At 39.8% G+C, this 20,447-nt stretch overlaps 2 protein-coding genes across 3 annotated transcripts in view; one reads left to right on the plus strand and one right to left on the minus strand.

Moving 5' to 3' along the window:
* The first annotated feature begins 1,684 nt into the window (after window positions 1-1,684).
* Window positions 1,685-4,468, plus strand: LEAP2 (liver enriched antimicrobial peptide 2). Its single transcript, XM_088023159.1, has 3 exons — window positions 1,685-1,741; window positions 1,924-2,063; window positions 4,333-4,468. The coding sequence occupies exons 1-3, from the start codon at window positions 1,685-1,687 to the stop codon at window positions 4,466-4,468; spliced, it is 333 nt and encodes a 110-aa protein (XP_087879285.1).
* The window catches only part of AFF4 (ALF transcription elongation factor 4), an 87,269-nt gene continuing 70,296 nt past the window's right edge, over window positions 3,475-20,447 (minus strand). For both annotated transcript variants that reach the window (XM_028103500.2, XM_028103501.2), the window contains 8 exons: window positions 17,517-17,611; window positions 16,856-16,919; window positions 16,603-16,739; window positions 16,274-16,345; window positions 14,791-14,884; window positions 13,935-13,978; window positions 12,500-12,720; window positions 3,475-9,289 (listed from right to left, as the gene is read on the minus strand). In XM_028103500.2, the coding sequence (XP_027959301.1) occupies window positions 9,162-9,289; window positions 12,500-12,720; window positions 13,935-13,978; window positions 14,791-14,884; window positions 16,274-16,345; window positions 16,603-16,739; window positions 16,856-16,919; window positions 17,517-17,611 (855 nt within the window). In that variant the 3' untranslated portion in view covers window positions 3,475-9,161. The remainder of the gene's footprint in view (window positions 9,290-12,499; window positions 12,721-13,934; window positions 13,979-14,790; window positions 14,885-16,273; window positions 16,346-16,602; window positions 16,740-16,855; window positions 16,920-17,516; window positions 17,612-20,447) is intronic.

Raw genomic sequence — 20,447 nt, forward strand, 5'->3', positions numbered from 1 at the left:
GTTTGGAACTAGAAGTTTCCAAATCCCATTTGGCATATCCCTCTCTTAAGAGCAGGCTGGCACTGAGGCCACACCAGACCCAACTGTCTCTAGGACATCACGTTGTTCAGTCTCTCGCTTATCTAATCGGGTTTGTGTTCTTACCCAATGTTCACTAGGTCATCACATAGTTTCTTCCCCACCCCACAAAGGTTCCTAGTTAAGCCCCTACGTGGGGTGATTCAACATCCAAGCTCAGGGGTAAAAAGCGAAGGAGCAGCTGACTAGTCTGCTTCTCCATGTTCCTAACATGCACGCAGTGGTGTCTCCCTCTGGGCTTGGCTCCATGGTCCTTAATGGACCAGAACCAGGACAGACAGATCTGTGGAGTCACACCCCCCTCTTGCCCTGTCCCAGTCCCTAGGCCTACCTCACCACCGTCTTCTCCCTTGACGAGAGGATTGGCAACCATCCCGTTCCACCTTCAGCTGTACCTCATCTCCTCCGCTTTACCTTGTGGAACAGGCAGGCTCAAACCAAATATCCGACCTCTGACAACGGTAAGGGCCTTGGGAAGAGGTATCAGCCACGTTTTTACGGAGACACCAGTCAGAGAAATAATCTTGTTAAGGTGTCTTGTTGGCTCATCCTTCCTGGTCATAGGAAGATCTGAAGTCCTATAAATCCTACTCAAAAGTTACACCTTTCCCCCAAATCATTTAATGAGTACCCATAACACCTCACGACTTAGGTACATGCCCTTTCTTGTTCTAGCAACCTGCAGCAGTTCTGCTTAAGCTGATGAATGTTTTGGGCTTTAGCGATACCTCAGCCCTAGGCCTGCTCCCCTGAGGCTGCTGGAAGGCTCTGCCCCGCAGAGGGACCCAGTCAACTATGGCGAGGAAAGCCCAGAATTCAAGGATTGCAGTGTGATTTGTCACCATCGTCAAGCAATCCCACTGATTTAGGAGCCCCTACTAACTCCTCATTCACATTTTTTAAAAACAAAACAAACCTATACTCATTCATTCAATTCACCCACAGTTCAGGGAAGTCCCACATCAGTCTTGACTGCCTTTCCTTTGGGAGAAGGGAGGTAGGCCAGACTCTGAACTTGCCACAGCTGGGTCCGTTCTTCTAGGGAGATGATCTGGAGCAGGTAACTGGGAGGGCAGGCCATCTATACAAAAGGGGGATCTGGGGCACTCTTAGATCACACCTGCTGAAGAACCTCCCACAGAAGGGAGGTAAGGGCCTTATCCAATTGCCTGTAATGCAATAGATTGGTGCCTCTTTCCCAGACAAGGCTGAGAGGGGTCAACGCAAAGACCTCATGAGACTTCTATTTTGATTACAGTGATCTCACTGAGCTATTTTGGAATCAAAATGTGGCTAGGTGCCTGGTTTCCCTCAGTGGCTTCACGTGGCTTTCAAAGGGAAGGAGGGGGTGGTGCTGACTTTTGGCAAAAGGGTCCAAGCCAGCAACATAAAAGTCCAGGTGAGGGATCAGTAAATACAACGTGCCTGAAAGGCAGGCCTTGAGCACATTCCTCTGGTAGACATTAACTTATTAAATTGACCCTGACTGCAAATACAAACTTTGCCCCATCTCACCTGGCAACCATAAAAGAGGTGACTTTCAGTCTATAAAAGCCAGTGGGAACCGTTGCTGGGTCCCAGGCTCCAACCACCTCCCTCTGGCAAGATGTGGCACCTCAAACTCTTTGCAGTGCTCATGATCTGCTTGCTGCTGCTGAACCAGGTAGGAAGTGCCTGTGTGGGCGTTGTACTGGTGGGAAAATCACAAGCAGAACTTGAGAATGGGACTCAGCCCTGAGGAAGGGTCCCTCTGCTCTCGAGTCTACAGCGTCCTGGGGGTGATTCTCCCCAGGTGTGCAGAAGGGGGTCAACGGTTCCATACCTGAGGTTGTCTCTGCCCTACAGGTAGATGGCTCCCCCATACTGCAACTGAGTTCAACAAAGAGAAGGTCCCGGAGAATGACCCCGTTTTGGAGAGGGGTCTCCCTCAGGCCCATTGGATCCTCTTGCCGGGACGATTCTGAGTGCATCACGATGTTGTGCAGGTATTCCACACACTTGAGAGCAGGGCCGAGGCAAGATCAGCACACACACTTACCTAAGAATAAAAGTGGAATAGGCGATTGCCTGGGCTGTAGCCCAGAGCTCCCTGGAGAATCCCTCAGGATTCAAGAACCAAGAACAGCTCCACACAGGTACCACGAAAGAGTGGTGCCTTTGCTTTCTGCAGTTTACCCTGAGGTTGGATAGAAAAGCAGAGGAAGGAAATGCGCAAGAGGTGGCTGGCTCTGGGCACTGCTAGACCTTTGTCTTAAAAACCACCTTTTCTGGGGCGCCTGGGTGGCTCAGCTGTTGAGCGTCTGCCTTCGGCTCAGGTCATGATCCCGGGGTCCTGGGATCGAGCCCTGCATCGGGCTCCTTGCTCCACTGGGAGCCTGCTTCTCCCTCTGAAGCTCCCCCTGCTTGTGTTCCCTCTCTCGTTTTCTCTGTCAAATAAATAAATGAAGTCCTAAATAAATTATAAAAAGAAACACCACCTTTTCTTTTCCTTTAGAAAAAGACGCTGTTCCCTGAGTGTGGCCCAGGAATGATGTACTAATCAGGAGAAAAGAGGACAGCGCTCCCCTACAACAATGCTCTGTTCTCTGCGATACTGATTAACTGCATTTTGGCTGGAGACACTTAAGTGAAGCAGTCTTGTATTTTTAATATTTAAAGACAGATGTATGCTTTAAACTGGTCTCTGTTTCTTCTTAGAATGTTATATAGATAAGCATTACTAAACTTGTCAGTTTAGAGTTTATTTTTCTATGTATATTATTAAATGTCTCAAAATTTTCGCAGTCTGGAATTCAAGCTTTTCAGGGCTTGAAAAGGATTCATTTTGTATGCTACAGAAAAAACCCCAGCATTGCCCAATAGCAGACTTCTCAATCTGCAAACTGCAGTGAAAGTGAACACTTAAGAAACAAAGAACACGATGAGAGGCTGAAAGACGAAGGTTTCCTAATAGCCACGTGATCAGCCTTGGCAAGTTCACGAGCTGTGGCCCTGGATCCTGGCCCTTCACTCGGTGTCAGGACTCTTCAGTGAGGTGTCAGAGATGGGCAGTGCTGGCATTTGCGACCTGATGACGTGCCCAAGTTTGTCGAGGACTGAACAGAAAGCAGAATTGGAAGAAGAATCTAGTTTAATAAAACAATAAAAGCCCAAGCCCCCAAGAACAGCAGAAAAGACTTCTTTTGAGATTTTTGCTGGAGCAGGGCAAACTGTGATCTATGCAAAAGGACGCATGGCCAGCAAGTTCAGAATTTCTGTAATCAGGAAATGAGAGCTGGACTGGGGGTCCAGACTTTTCAGGTAGAGTAGCAGTGGGCACTCAGGTACAAAGCAGAAATTACACTGAAAAGGCAAAGTAAGAGTGGAAGAAGTTTAAAGAGCACAGTGTTTATAAACTTTAATACAGAAAATCTATTTGATATTTATTAAACTTAGTTTCTCCAGCTATGGTTTGGCATTATACAAAGCATCTTAATGACACAGTAGAGTTAAAAAGATCTTTACAAATTGAAATGTGATACCCTTGTCTCCAAATATTTTAATTGCCATAAATTTGTTTAAAAATACACATTAAACGCATGTTTGACACTCTAAACTTTCTATAATCTCAATACCACAAAATACATATAATATACTATACAGATGTGGAAAAATCTAGTTAGTATATAATACTTTGCTCACCATTAACAGCTTTATTATGTGAAATGCACATACTTAGAAATCCTAGCTTTTGAGCCCCAAAGTACCTCTGAAATTTTAATGTATTGCAACAAATAAAAATCACAGTATATAATTGAAATTTTGGTTGAAAATGTCAGATGCCTAAATATTTTGGATAAAAGAAATGTAAAACAAAGATTTGGATCATGTACAAAAACAAAGGCATCCTAACAGACACTAACAGTACCTTTCTGCAAAATCAACAAGGCTTTTAATTTATCAGTGGCATTACTTCCCCTCCAAAACCCTCCCCAAATATCAAACCGTTATTCACCTAATAGTTTTAATTTCAAATAAGATAAAAGGATTCAATAAATATATAAGCATTTCCATCCTCCATATACAAAATTTCTTAAAACCATTCAAAACGGAGGCTAGATAGAAATTTTCATAACCGTGCTAACCAACCTCACATCTGGTCCTCCCAAGTAGTGCCTTTTTAGGCATTGCCAATTGGGCCAGCTCTGGTGGTGAGCCCCGCCCGCCCCACCCCACCCGCAGTACTGTTGAACGCTCATGTCAATGATTTGCCAGGTGTGTGAATGTGCATAAAGTTATAAAATGGGGACACTTCTTGAACAGCAACAACAAACTCAACAGTATGGATAACCATGGCAGAGATTTGAAAGGCAGCATTTCCAAACAGATATTTTCCAGAGAGGAACAATAGCAGGTAGAAAATTCCAGTGGTTAAAAGCTGAAAAGAAACCCCACGTGGAAGCGGTAACAGGTCAAAAACTACAGATTACTAGAATTTCTGGGTGGGAACTTTTCTTCCCCATGCTCATTTAGAGAGCTTTTTTGTTTCTTTTTTAAGAACGGCAATTTATGCTTAGCTGAGCAATGGTGGCACGGAGAGGTCAATGCTGACATTCCTAAAGTCAACTTCATTACACAATGATAACCTTGGGCTGCTATTTTAGGATACTTAAACATCCAGAAGACTCGGTTTAGACTTAACTGTAATGCCTTATTCTGTGACCAGATTCCATCAAAAGGAAGCGATTAAGATATTTTTCCATTGCTTTTCTAGAGACGGTGACTTCTTTTTAATGAACCATGTGGTTCCAATGAAGAGAATCAGCATGTGCTTTACCTACTAGTAGTAACTTACTTCCTGTCACTTGTCAGCTTGGTTCTAAGGTCTAGAAGTCTAAACTGAATCTCTCCATTATGGAGTATGTGAAAGAGAAGCACGTAAAGAACATGACCAACTTGGTCTCTTCCTCTACATACTCGAAATCAGTTGATACTTAGCTCTCTTCTCTTTATTTTACACAATAGCAACCTTAGATGTGCAGTGTTATTACTGGAAAAAAGTCTACCTCTCCAACACGTTAATATGTGAAATCAAAATGAAATCTGTGCTCCACATAATTAGGGAGTATGGGTGATAGGAGTCTACATGGATGTGAAATGCTTTGCTTCCCAATTTAATTAGCTTAAAGAAAAAAAAAGATCATCACAATCTGCCTAAAACAGTCATTCCCATTGGATGTTCCTGGGACCCAGAGGCAAACTCCTATAATTCCAAATACATAATGAGGCCATTTTATTCAATTAGCAACTGGAAAATTAAAATCCTTCCCACCCTGTAAGAGCCCTATTATACTACAGAAGGGCTCAAATATATTTTAAAAGTTAATTTACTACAAATCATAGTAATTAAGCTTTAACAATCTAAAAGGAATACACATTGCACCCCTGAACATTAATATTCAAGGTGTCAACAAGAAAGTGTCTTAGATCAATTTAATAAATAATGTGGAAATAGTTGCACTAAGCTAAAATACTAAACACACACATTTTTGACAAACTAATTTCATGTTTTCATACATACATACATATATATAAAGTGTGTATGTGTACATAATTTTAAAATCCAAAGCTGCATACCCTCACACCTAGAAGAGTGCACAGTGTACCTCCCCTCTACACAACTAGGCATCACTGACTGGAGCGACCACTGGCTGCCCTTAAACTCCAGAGCGCTGCCAGCCTCCAGAACCAGAACTTTCATTTAGAACAGGTGCCTTCTGTAGGCTCTTGCTTCACAATGCAAGCTCACTCAATGAAGAGAAGTTCCCAAAGTTTCTGTCATTAAATACAAAATGATGCTTGTCTGATTTAGCTGATTAAACCTTTCTTTAATAAAAAGAAACAAACAACAATTAAAAACAACAACAACAGTGAATCTAATAAAGCCACAAGTGAATGCAAAGTGCGGCCCAGATGCCTATGGACCCAGCAGTGGGAGAGCTAGCCAGAGCACGGGCATGTGTGGGCACGTGCACACATTACTCTACACTGCTTGTGCACTGGAGAATTAAATCGTGATGGTCAACCTTCTCCACTCTTCAGCAACTATAGCTGAAGATTTATCTGGAGTACTCATTGCTTATAAAGTTAGTTCTTGGCTACTTGCTCAGGAAAAGGTGGCACTGAGGCAAGAAACAGGCTGAATGCTCCCCAGCCAGACCGGACCCGGGCTGGATTGTGGCAGATGAATCACTTGGAGGTGAGAGCTCCCCACAGCCCAGCCCAGGCCGGGCAAAACCACCACGTGACAACTTCATCCACTGTTCACCGGCTGCCTGTGAAGAGGCCGGGGCTGTAGGCTGCTGCCTTCTGGCATACAATGTGGTCTTAAAAAGCAGTCAACAGAGTGATTTTTTTTTTTAAAGAGTTGCTATTTCTATAATTAACTATATATTAAGTACAAGTCTCAGACGAAGTCAGTTTTTAGCCACTTGTCAAATTCAGTTTTAAATGGTTAGAGAACACTGAAGACACCTATTGAGGAAGGAGGAATGGTGGCATATAAAGGGAGTCCAAAGTATGTGCTGGAGCAGATGAAGACACAGACAACTTTTGAGGAGATGGACACAGAAGAAAGGGAGTGTGTGTTTCCACAGACTATGACACTGAAAATTCAATTATTTAGGACAGGATTTTGATCCATTGCCCATTACCACCTGGTGGGAAAATCCCTGCCCACACTGAAAAGCTTGAAAAATTCATTTCCAAAGAATTAACACAGTTTCAGAGAGAGAATTAACTTAGAACAGCACCATAAAACATGCAGGAAACTATGTTTTCACAAAATACCAGTGTGACCCCAGAAACACTCCTGCTGCCTTTCAGGACACACAAGAGATCAGAATGCACTGGAACTCAGAGGTGCCCCACGGGCTGCCGCTGCTGAAAGATTTATCCACTTCTAAGACTTCACTGCCAAGTAAGGAATCAGAGTAACAGCACTCAGAGGACAGGACACACCTGTACTCGATGAACAGGGGCAAGTGTCTTACCGAGTAACTACCCTAGTCACTGAGAAGTTGTCCTCTAAAGGAAAACTGTTCCTAAAACATGGGATAACATACTAATAAGATTAAGTTAGAAAGATTTCAGAGGCAATTTCTCCAAGAGAAAAAGATTAAATTCAGCATAATTTCTAAATTCCAATCCCCAGCGACATGCAAAAACCACCTGAGGTACAGAACAGTTCAAAAGTTCTGTAAATATGAAGCCACAGGACAATGAAGGTTCACTAGCTTCAGGAATAAGCATAAAAAAGGCTCAAATAGAGGATTCACTGCACCACTGGGCTTGGGGAGATTTTCTATCCTTTCTTTCCCACTTCAAACCTTAGCCATCATCTATAAATAGCAGGGCAATCCTTTTTTCTGATTGGATGAATTCATTTTCGGAATGGGGAGAATGACAATTTTTCTGGAGCAGCCATTACCCAGTTAGACTAAGTCATGTACCAAAGCGTTAGCTTTTCTGAAATAAATTCATCTTTATGTGACCCTAAAGGAAGATTAAAAAAGAAAGAGAATTTAACATGACTACTGCCAAAGACCAGCCACACTGGGTGATCTGGTCCTAGTGTAAAACTTCATCTGTAAACAATCCATAGAGTTCTCATTCAAAGGTAAGATTTAAGGCACACCAGACATGATAGGGGCACATGACAGGGGCATGATAGAGGGTACATTTCTCACCTTTGACTCCGATATGCACCTTACAGGGAAAGGTACTTTGATATACAACTCTTACAGAGCTGGCTTAAGCTCTACCCTTGCTCCCCTTCCCTTCCCACGAGGGCTAACATTGAACCAAATTAGGTACTTTTCTAGTGTGAATTTTCTGATCCCATCAGAAACATAAATCATTGATGAGGGCCTTCATAATACAAAGGGAGTCAGTACAAGACAAGTTTAAAAGGAGAACTTCATCTCTACCTCAGGCATTATAACCTTAAATTGTATAGCAAAAGCGCCCACAGCGAAGCTCCAGCCCATTCCTGCGTTAGTCACTGCACGCTCCCGTGAGCGCATCACAATCTAGTGTGGCAAAAACATTTTACAAATAAGAATTCTGAAGAGAGATTTAACCCTTCAAACATCATCACTGAAAGAGATATAGGCAGCAACCCTCAGGAGGTGGATCATCCTTTGTTCCACAGTAACTTACTGTTTTCAATTAACCGTCAAATTATTAGCAACAAAAAAAGAACACATGGTTTTGATAAAATCCATTAAGTTCAAGATTGTCCTTTTATGAAACCCTTCACATGATACCCTTCTCCTAGAAAGTTCGCCTGCCCTCCTTTGTAATGCATTAAATGCAAGCTACAGTCACCTTGTGATTGCTATAGTGTTAACACACATTCACAGTTCCTGAAATAATGCATACCGAATCAGACACATTTCATCTTCTATCTGTAGAATGCCATCTTCTCATATTTAAATGATTTTTCATGTGTAGAAGAATATCCTTAATACTAAGCATAAATTCTGCAATAAAATTGTAGTTAAGATTTAAAATAATATCAGGTAGCAGGTATAGAACACGTCCATATTTTAGATGAACCAACTCTTACTCTTAGAAGAGCTACCACAAAAAGACATTAGGTAACAAAGCTCCCCAAGTATATAAATAAAAAATGCCTACCTTAAATTTACGCTAAATGTTCAACAGAGTAAATTTATAGGCAGAAATAACTAAGTTTTAAACTAGCCCCAATCTGGGAACTTAAAAAAAATTAAAATAAATAGAATTTCAACTGATTAGTTATGAACTGCAATTGGAATTTCAATCTTATTACAGATCACTGAAACCGTCTTATCAATGTGCTGCAGATTTAAAAACATTTAAATAACTCTTCATATTGGGAATATTAAAGGGGTCAACTGACATCATGGCTTTGGGTTATAAATAACAACAACACATGAACCAGGGAGGAGAAAACCATTCCTCATTCTTAGTGTCGACTAGGTGTCATGTTATGGCAGTTTTCCTTCGTGATGTGACACAGTGTTGTGGAGAAAATCAGAGGCAACGAGGATGTGTTCAGTTCAAGATACCAGCTTGGCGTCCTGGCGAAGCCAATGCAGTCCCTGCCGGGTGTATCGAACTAGGTCTGTCATGATGCTCGCATTAAAGATGAGAGGGCCCATCACTTTATCCAGTTCAGCAAAGAATTCTAGGAAACCAAAACCAGTCATTAAATGATATACACATTCTCCTGAAACACTGCTTTAAGAGTTTTAAGCCAGATTATAAAACAGTAGTCAAACGAAGTCAAAAAAAAACACTCCCTCCTGCACTACAATGAGGAGCATCCATGTTTTAGAACAAACCATGCCATAGTCTATCTTTCAAGTTCTATTATTTTCCCTAAGTCATGAAACGCTTCAAACAGACTGTATGGTTAGGAATTAAGTGTTATACATAAAAGTAGAATTCCACTGAAGGAAATTATCAATTACCAGTATGCAGTACACATGACTAAAATGGAGACAATGTACTACATTGTACTATTACTCAAGAACAGTCTCTGTGTACTGTCTGTGTAAGAAGCAAGTGATACAAAAAGTTCCTTGCACTGGTCCCCATAAGAGCTCCTGTGAAGTTAGACATTTATGACAAACTTTCTGCTGTAATCATATGCCATGCAATACTGATAAATTATCCCATGTTTTAGACAGTATAGTTTAAAAATGCAAAGGATGGAAATGAAAGGATTCTTCCTATGTGAACAAATAAAGGCTGATCTGCACGTGAGGTGGGTGCAGAGAGGAGGAAGGAACGACAGTGTCCTAACATTTGATCCCGATGCAATTTGGGAGGAGAGAGGGATGTAGGTCTCAGACAGAAAGGGGAGTTTTTATACACAAAGAGAAAAAGGGGTCATTCTCATGATAAACACCTAGGCCTACTCAAATAATTCAAGAAGCAATCAAAGAGAAGAGGAGAAAAGGTTCTTTTTTATAGAATTCCAGATAATAAATGCAGGTACAATATCAAAATAGAAAATTCCTGTCCCCCTGCCCTTTTTAAAAGTAGGCTCCAATGTGGGACTTGGGACTCATGACCCTGAGATCATGACCTGAGCAGAGATCAAGAGCCACTTAACCTACTGAGAAACCCAGGAGCCCTGAAAATTCCTATTTCCTAGTGGAATAATGGATGTAAGTAATGACCATCAATGGGTGCTAAAACCTAAGTTAAAGTTTAACAGGGAATCTTACATCAAACTGAGTCAGGCTGAAACCACTTGAATTCCATCAATGGTCAAATCAAATATCACTAAACAAGAGATAACCATTAATTAAATGCCTCAATAATATCACATAATAGGAATCTAGAGCACGACCTATGAAATGTTATTTAAAATAATGAACTTGAATCTAATCAAGTCTCAAAATGTAACTATGAGTATGAAGGAAGTAAGGGGGACAGGGGAGCAAGCTAAACGATAAGAGGAAGGAATCCGTCAAATCCATAATAGGACTCATTTCCTCCTCAACATAAATGGCACAGTGCCCCACCCTCCAAAACACCAAAAACTGGAAGAAGGAGACAGACTTCGGACACAGATGAAGGAATGTTTGGATCCTGTTAAAAACAAACAGTAAAGAAAAAAAAAGGCATATTTGTAACAACAGTAAAATTGGATGATAGACCTGACACAAAGGAATTACTGTTAATTTTGGTGGTTATGTTAACGGCACGACAATCGTGTTCTTGAAAAATCCTTGTCACCCAAAGATGCATACACCTAAGTATGTTCAGGGGAAATGCTTAAATACTCCAGAGGGGGGGAAAAAAAGTATGATTCAGAGAGAGAGCAAGGTGAAACAAGATTAGGAAAATGTTGTGTCGCTATCGAATGAAAGGTGCACAGGGATCATTATGCCATTATCTTTCCTTTAGTCAACATTGGAAAAGTACCACACAAAAAAGTAAAACTGAAAGGAGAAAGAAAATTTTAAAAAGGAAAAACGAGGCTAGAAAACTGGCATCAGGAAGAAAAATGGAAAGTAAAGCACGAGTGATTTAATAAGAATTTCTGCTTTGTAACCTTTCCTGAGCAATAGTGACAGTATTTAAAATTTTAGGAAAGATTTAGGTTTTCAGAGACACAATTTTATGTTAGATGTTCGGGTTCCTCTTCTGCTTTCTCCCACCATTATCCTTCTTTAGGGATAGTAATCTTTCATCTTCATCTGATGACCTGTTTATACTACAAACATTTAAAAATACTCTGAAAAAAGGACACTTGATTGACTAGTGTAGTGTTTCTCTACAAAGGGTCTACCTGAATAGCTGCCCCACACGCACATTTGCTACTAACAACTACAAAAATAAGATGGTGTTTATATAGTACTTTTCCCTAGGATCCTTTATTTACTTATTTTTTAATTTAAAATCCAGTATAGTCGGGGTGCCCAGGTGGCTCAGTCAGTCAAGCATCTGACTATTGATTTCAGCTCAGGTCATGATCTCAGGGTCATGAGTTCGAGCCCCACTTTGGGCTCTGCACTGCGTGTGGAGCCTGCTTGGGATTCTCTCTCCCCCATCCCTCTACCCTTCTCCCTTCCCTGTGCCACTTTGTGTGCGTGCACGCTCTTTAAAAAAATAAATAAAATAAAATAAAATCCAGTATAGTTAACATATAGTGTTACATTTATTTCAGGTGTACAATATAGTGATTCTTCCCTAGGATCTTTAAATACTTTATAATTATCAATGTTCTTAGTTTGGGCAATAACAAACTTAAGGTACAAAGCTTCAAATAACCTAATACTGAAGAATGCTAGAAACTAATTTATTTTGGGGTCTCCTTTAACACATAAGTTTTCCAATTCACTAAAAATCCAGTATGAATGTGGTTGGGTTTTTTTTTTTAAGTTTTATTTATTTATTTTAGTAATCTCTATACCCAACATGGGGCTTGAACTCATGACCCCAAGATCAAGAGTCACATGCTCCTCCGACTGAGCCAGCCAGGTGCCCCTGAATGTGATTTCTTATATACTAAATCTCGTATGTACAAGATGTCTGCATGTAATCCTATGCCTAAGCCAAATTTACTGTGAACCATCCTAAAATAGAACAGGTATTTTATTACTTTTATAACCGGAGCTGCACTTAATGTGCCTGAACAAAAGCACGTATGTCCTAGAGCAAAAGCTGTTTTTAGTTTCGTGTGTGTCACTGGTACAGTGAGAGGTATTTTGGACCAAACTCAGTACATTCAGTATGACTGGTAAGCAGTGGTGATTAGGAAACTTTACCGGCAACTCCAGACTACATAATAAACTAAATGCAGATCAGACATTATTTAACTAGATCATAAAAGCTCTTTTAACAATTTCGTCCTTCCAAGTTTCTCCAGAGACCCTCCTACCTTTTTGCTCTTTGGAAAGCTGCTCAGCTTGGTCCCAAATTTCCGTGGCATAGAGGAAGTTGGACGTAACTTGAACATAGCTGGCTGCCATCTGGTGGATCCTCTGTGGAATGGTCACTGAAGAACCACTTGCTGTAGCACTGCTGGCCCCAGAAGAGTAATTTCCGGAATTGCCTGGCGACAGCTTAGGAGAAACAGGGGAAGGCATCCCAACAGCTTTGCTACACAGAGACAAAAAGAAAGCTTATTCATGTGAATATGGTGAACGTGATGAAACCAATGTTCTACTGGCTGTTCATCCATGAAGGCTCTTAAAATTTGAAGATTTTTTTTTAAACTGGAAGAGTTCCCAGAGAAGTACAACTTCTTCTAAGTAAGCACTTAGCTTACGAAAACCCATGGCGAATCATCGTTATCTGGACTCTTTGTTTTAATGAATGGTAACAGAACAAAAGACGGCAAAGAACTGAGGAAGTCACACACCTGGAAAGCAGCAGTTCAAAGGCTTAGAAGCTAGATCACCTCACTCCCAGCTCCACACACTTTCCATCTATTCTGGTAGGTAATTAGGTACTTTTCAAGTTGTTTTGTAGAAAGTTGGGAGGAATTTGCAACTTAACACAAGAAGACTGTGGTAGCAGATAGGAACGTTTTATTTTGAATGCCATTATTTCTGATACTTTCCTAGTTTAACCAAGTTATTCAAAGCTGACAAAGAGGTACAGTTTCTTCAATCAACTGCAATTATCTCAAACTTCCTGTCAATTAAATATTTCTTAGGAAACACATGTTAAAATCTGAGAGGTTCATTTCAGGAGTACTAAAATTTGTGGAAGTGCCCAAGACCATAAAAACAAAAAAGAAAATGAAATAAAAGTTGGGGGGACAAAAGCGATTTGTTATGAATATCTTTTTATCTTCACTTTTAGCACTATAAATTTGGTTCAGAAAATATACAAGAGCAAAGACAGAAAGTCAGTTAACATAAAAATAATACCTGAACAGAAAAAAATTACAAAACAGAAGCTGTCAGGGTAATTGTCCTCCTTTTGGGGGGGTGATGTGGGATGAAGGAGAAACCACAATCACGCCACTGTTATTAATTTGTGTCAAGACTTGAGTAAAATAAAGATAACCTCAATGATAAAAACCCAACTATTAAACTCTAAGGACTGAGGTGCTGTCAAAAAACTCAGATTTCTACAGGTGAAATGTCCGCTGTCTACTCCTTCTAAGACTGTGTTTATTATATTTTCAACTTAGTAAAAAATAAAGAAAAAAAATGAAAACTTTAAAAAATACTTTATTAGAGATGGTTTTAATTTTTTTTTTTGTCATCTTTCCATTTCTGGAACTGGACCCTACCCATTCCACTTTTACATAAAAATAAATCATTTTGTCACAAAAAACATTTTATAGAGTAAAATTTACCTACCTTCCCAAGCCAGGTGATGGTGCTTGAGAATTATTATAAGAATTCTGTGGAAAAAATAAAATGTATGTAATTAAAAAAATACTACTTTTGAAGTACTAAACATATTCAAAAGCACACTGGGCCAGAACTGCTCCTTAAGAAGCTTTACAAATTTAAGAACCCAAAATGTAAGCATGAGAGAGAGAGAATATGTGTGTGTAAATGTGCAAAAGAAAGACCCTATTTAGGTGAGAGCCGGGGGTTCTTGGAAGACTTAAATGGAAGGACAAAGAATGAGTAACACTCAGACAGACAGAGGTGTGTCATCCTATGTGCAAAGGCTGTGAAGAGATGTGACCCATATGCAGTTTCCCTGGAGCAGAGGTTTAGGTAAGGAACAAGAGAAAGAGACCTTGATGACTTGAGGTCAGGGTAAGCAGCTCAGACCTGACCTTGCAAGCAACAGTAAGCTACTGAAGGGTTCGAACTCAGAACCAGGGCAGGATTTTAAGATTTATGTGGTGGTGTGGTGAAAAAACACAGACATTTTAGGAAACAATTTAACAGTCTAAGGAAGGGTGGTAGTGAAAAGAGAAGGCCATTTGCAAAGTAGAAACTAGGTCTCATGATAGAAAGACGCTACATCAACTGAAATATTAGTAAGAGCTACTGCATATGACTACATAGATTCTATAATCAGATATATGTACATTTAAAAACTTTCCAAGAAATTTCAAACTTTCTGTTTGAAAGCTACCAACAGTAGCTCCTCGCTTGCTGTGGCAGGCCAAACAGGAAGAGGCCCTTGTGGGGCTGCGAAAGGAGAAGACAAATCTTGTCTCCTAGGACGGGGACCTTCCCCCACTGCCACACTTACCTTCAGGTGCTCTGTCAGTGTCTTTGAGTACTTGAGAGCATTTTCTTTCTTCAGTTTGAACAGCCTCAGGTACAGCAAAGACTGGCATCTCAGGCTAGCCAATGGAAAAGGGCAGCTTATTTAACAGCACAACAGACTGGCCACATGCGCAGACAACTTTTGTATTGTGCAAGAGTACAGGACCGGCTCGTGTGAACAGACCATGGCATAAGGTCAACGACGCTAACCCTCAGGCAAAACTGGAAGATGTGTCCTGATTATGGTACACACCCAAAGGAGGGGAAGACACTTAGGAATGGTCTCCTATTTGTTGACCATCAAGAATCAAAACCTCACCCACAAGACACCAACATGTCATTATAACATATGCATTCAAAGAAATTACTGAGGAGCAGAATCTCTAGATCAAATTATAACTATCTAAAATTCAGCAACAAAAACTAGAAAACTCAACTATGCACAGGACAACTCTGAGGCAACACATGGGAGCCTTACTATGGCTTGCAAAAGCCCTGCCACTGCTTACCTCCCCAGTCACTTTCACTTCTCCCCGGTCTCTGGAGGAGTTGCTTTAGTTCCTTGATAGCTCCCAGTTTCTTGCCACCATCTAGCCCTTGCACATATTCCCTCTACCTGAAGACTGGGTGTCTCTACACTCTACTCTCTTAAGAGTTATTATACTTTCCTTTCAAAGTACTGAATTCAGGGCGCCTGGGTGCCTCAGTTGTTAAGCGTCTGCCTTCGCCTCAGGTCATGATCCCAGGGTCCTGGGATCGAGTCCTGCATCGGGCTCCCTGCTCGGCAGGGGGGCCTGCTTCTTCCCCTCCCTCTGCTTCTCCCCCTGCTTATGTTCTCTCTCTCTCTGTATCTCTGTGTCTCGAATGAATAAATTAAAAAATCTTTAAAAAAACAACAAAAAAAACAAAAAACCCACAAAGTACTGAATTCATACACTTGTGTGGCGATCTGATTAATCTGTCTCCTCACACTAGATACTAGACTCCACGACAAAAAAGACCGTGTCAGTTTATCCACAGCTACATTCCTAGTTGTTAAAGCCAGTGCCAGGTAAAGTAACTACTTTTAACAATCTGATAACATCTCCCTGGGACCAAGCCACCAAGCCACATTCTTTACTCTGAATAAACTAAACACTTGCTCCCTAAGAGAAGGTACAGGATATGTGAATAAGGAGAGCGCATACCAAAAGAAGAGCCTGGTAAAGGCACCATGTGAGACATGGGGAGTTCTACGGTCAGCCCTACTCTACCAAGGCTTTTGCCATGAGCACAATGGATCAGAGACTGAGAACTAAAAATCCTTCAGTAGGAATTTTGACTTATTTTCTACTTTACCCATCAAAAATAGATTTATGCCTGGGTTATGAAAAGTCAATTCAAGGACAGCTTTCAGAAGGGCATAAACAGTGTAATTTCTTAGGGAACAGCCTGTCATCTAGCAGAGGCTGGAACACGACACTTACCAAAGTACCGTGAGCCTTTTATCTGCAGCTGTAGCATCAGGGGCCAAGTAATTCTTTAGCTTCATAGTGTATCTGTGAGTTAAAGCAACAAATGACACAAAACACAGTACTTCATCTTGATCTTAGGACTTCCTTAGTCCTCAGAACATTAGAACCCAACCTAAACAAAGGCAAAAATACCCACGGAAGTATCTAGTTCTCCTTATCCCAGGACAATAAAGGGTCAGGCTCCTTCACAGTTTTACTGTACACAGGTGTATCAGCCCCTTCCTAGATGAACCAAGGAAGTAATAGTGCCAATGACATGGCAGCAAAGTTTTCCCACTTACTTGATGAGCTCCACTGTCTCTGAATACATAGGGAATGGGGATTTGGATTCCTGAGCATTTTTCTCTAATGCATTCCCACATTCAATGAAAGATACCACAGCATCAAGATAGTATACAGCCTTCTCAAACCTATCAGACTGAAGAAAGGAGAATAAAGGTAATGAGAGATACACTGAGGTACTATGGGAACAAACAATATATGAAAACTTAAGTTAATTTGATTAAATAAATAAATGTGAGAATGTTTACATACCAATGCATCGGCATTGTGCTTTAGCTTTTTTGCTTCTTGTAAATAATGGTCTGCTGAATAATTTCTGCAATGTAAATTTTTATAGTAAATAAAATAGTAAATATTTTCATAAGATATTACTTGTTCATTTTAGTCTCTAGCATCCCTCAGAAAATGACCCATTACTAAACATTCAGTTCCAGTTTTTCTGAGAAATGTTTTTATTGGGTTAAGAGCATAAATTGTGTTGGCCAACTCATGGCAAATTTTCTACTTAGGAATACAGAAATCAAGCTCCCTAGTATTAAATGCTTATTTTCCCAAGTTGTTTGAAAGATTCGGAACAAATGGAATGTGGGTAAGAGAAATATCCTTTTAATAAACGGAGGAAAAACCCCAACACTGCTCTCACTTATTTAAGAAAGCCCTCATGTTAAACAGTGGTACCAGCAGCAGTCAGGTTCTACTTGAAGGTACATTATTCACATGCCCGAGGAGTCATGGAGTTCAGTTAAAAGGAACAATACCTGGACTAGTAGGGTGCCTTTCAAATTAAAATCTGAATGTTCTATGGAGCACAACACAAGTATGAATTCTTCTGATCACTGATGGGAATTTAAATGAGTTTCTCACATGCTGACTGGAATGATTTCTCCAATGCATAAAAAAACATTTCTCTCACCTGTCGTCAAAGGCAAGCTTTGTTCTCCGAGGCTTAGAAGCATCAGGAGTTGGTATAGATGGAGGACAGCTAGAGGAGCTATTTGGAGCCTTTTCCTGACCAGAAAAACATATAATGTTGAAAATATATGTTGAAAATTCTGAGGTGATTAAAATTAAACTGAAAGTATCTTTTGAGCCACTAGGAGAAAGGAAACAAAATTCCACTGCCTTCAGTAATTAATTTCCTTGTTACAAAATTTTTAAATTTCAAAATGTAAAAGCCCTTTTTGCAGAACAGGTCCATTTTATATAACCAAAAATATTCATTCTAATAGCAGAGGTCTACTATGTACGAGGCACTGAACTACACACTAGTTAAAACATTCCTACTCTGAGAATAGGAATACTGCTTAAGACAAAATTTACTGATAATTAGTGGTCAATGAAAACAGCAATGGTAAGATCTAACACTTACTACACGCTTACTACTTACCAGGCACTAAGTTAACTAGGTACTTAGCAGTGTCATTAATCCTTCCACAACTTTATGGAATGTATACTGCTTTTGGGACAGAATAAAAAGCAACGGCAAGGAGGGTAACTCACCCAAGTTCAAACAACTTTTAAGTGGCATTCCTGGAATTTGGATTTTAAATCCAGATCTGCCATATTTTAAAAGCCTAGCCACCTTCTTAAACTTAATTCTACCTCCTCTCAACATAGCCCTTTATGCGGGGCCTGTGAGCCTGTCTTCCCAACTGCTTCCCTATACACATTTTCCCACAATAAAACACCATAAGTAGCAGAATTTATCCTACGAAATGATGTTTCAACATTAAAAAACCCGATTAATATATAATTTTACTGCCTGTGTTTAAAAATCTACTGAGAAGGAACCATAAACCATTTTTCTCAAATGATAACAGCTTTTCAGTTCTACCCAATACAGCTTATCTCAAGGAATAAAAATAAAGGCCCTGGGATTTGAGAAAATACTACACTCTTCATGGTAAAGTTCACATGTTTCTGAAATGGCTTCCTGCCTATTATGATGGAATGTAACATTACTAGGCCAGCTTTCCCTCTATGTTTTATAAGTAATTCCACAACTGCCTAAGTTTAGATTTACTGAAGGAAAATTGAAGTTACTAAAAATACATTAAAAAACTTTCTATGTATTTTAACGTATTTTCTTACATAAAAATTATATGCATGGGATATGTAAAATCACTGCGTGGTGAAGGAGGTTAACTAAAAATACTGTAGTGGTCATTTCACAATATATACATATGTTTAATCATGGTGTGCACCTGAAACTAATATGTTATATATCAAGTATATCTCATTAAAAAGGAACTGGCAGAACTAAAAGAATAGACAAATCTTTTATGTTTGTGGAAAAATGAACAAGAGGACAAAGTGACCAAAAATATCAGCATAAAGAAGGTTTGAAAACATGATTAATATAATTGAATTACATGGATTCCCTGTCTAAATATATGCAGAATACACATTCTTTCCTAGCAAATACAGAACATTACAAAATCTACCACATACTATACTCTCATAAAGTAAATCTTAACAAATTTCAAAAGACTGCTACCATGCAGATTACTTTCCAGCCCCAATGCAATTAACGTAGAAATACTAATCAGAAGACAACTAGCAAATCTCAGTATGTTTGGAAATTGACTAACATGCTTTTAAGTTAACTCTTGGGTCAAAGATAAAATCATCCTGGAAATTAGAAAATATTTTAAACGGAGTTATAAAAACAAACCAAATCTTCTAGGATGCACGTAAGCAGTTATTTAGAGGAAATTATACAGCTTATCTGCTTATATTAGAGAAAAAAGGGGCACCTGCCTGGCTCGGGTGTTAAGCGTCTGCCTTCGGCTCAGGTCATGATCTCAGGGTCCTGGGATCGAGCCCCGCATTGGGCTCCCTGCTCAGCGGGAAGCCTGCTTCTCCCTCTCCCACTCCCCCTGCTTGTGTTCCCTCCCTCTCTGTCAAATAAATAAATAAAATCTTAAAAAAAAAAAGAAAAAAAGGCTTAAAACTAATTTAAAAATTAATGAGCTAAGTATCCATTTTTAAGTCAGTAAACAGAAGCATAAATAAATAAGAAAGGAAATCATAAAGACTATAAGTTAATGAAATAGAAAACAAAAATAAACCACAAAGAATCAACAAAAACAAAGGCTAGTTTCTGAAAAGACAAGTAATTTTACTAATAAGCCTCTGATGAGACTGATCAAGGAAAAAGAGAAATGGCACAGAGAACTAATATGAAGAACAAAAGGGAGGGCGCGTGGGTGGCTCAGTTGGTTAAGCAACTGCCTTCGGCTCAGGTCACGATCCTAGAGTCCCAGGATCAAGTCCCGCATCGGGCTCCCTGCTCAGTGGGGAGTCTGCTTCTCCCTCTGACCCTCCCCCCTCTCATGTGCTCTCTCTCATATAAATAAAATCTTTAAAAAAATAAAAAACAAAAGGGAAACATAAGTAGAGATGTCACAGATATCAAAAGCATATTAAGAGACTGAACTTTATACCAACATATTTCAAATATTTAATAATATAAGCAAATATGTAGAAAAAATAAAAATGATATGTAATTTTGGTTTTCCATATTATCTAATTTTCCTTTAGCTAAAATAAGAAAAAGCATATTTTCCAACTAAGTTACAGATTCTTCTATAATAAACCCATATGTAATTGCCTAAACTGGAAATTGCCAAGGCTAACATTAATGATTTTTTTTTAAAGATTTTATTTATTTATTTGAGAGAGAGAGAATGAGAGATAGAGAGCACGAGAGGGAAGAGGGTCAGAGGGAGAAGCAGACTCCCTGCTGAGCAGGGAGCCCGATGCGGGACTCGATCCCGGGACTCCAGGATCATGACCTGAGCCGAAGGCAGTCGCTTAACCAACTGAGCCACCCAGGTGCCCT

This window comes from Eumetopias jubatus, unplaced genomic scaffold (assembly GCF_037043125.1).
Source record: "Eumetopias jubatus isolate StellerSeaLion01/CBP00866 unplaced genomic scaffold, mEumJub1_p1.0 scaffold_5, whole genome shotgun sequence".
Classification (NCBI taxonomy): domain Eukaryota; kingdom Metazoa; phylum Chordata; class Mammalia; order Carnivora; family Otariidae; genus Eumetopias; species Eumetopias jubatus.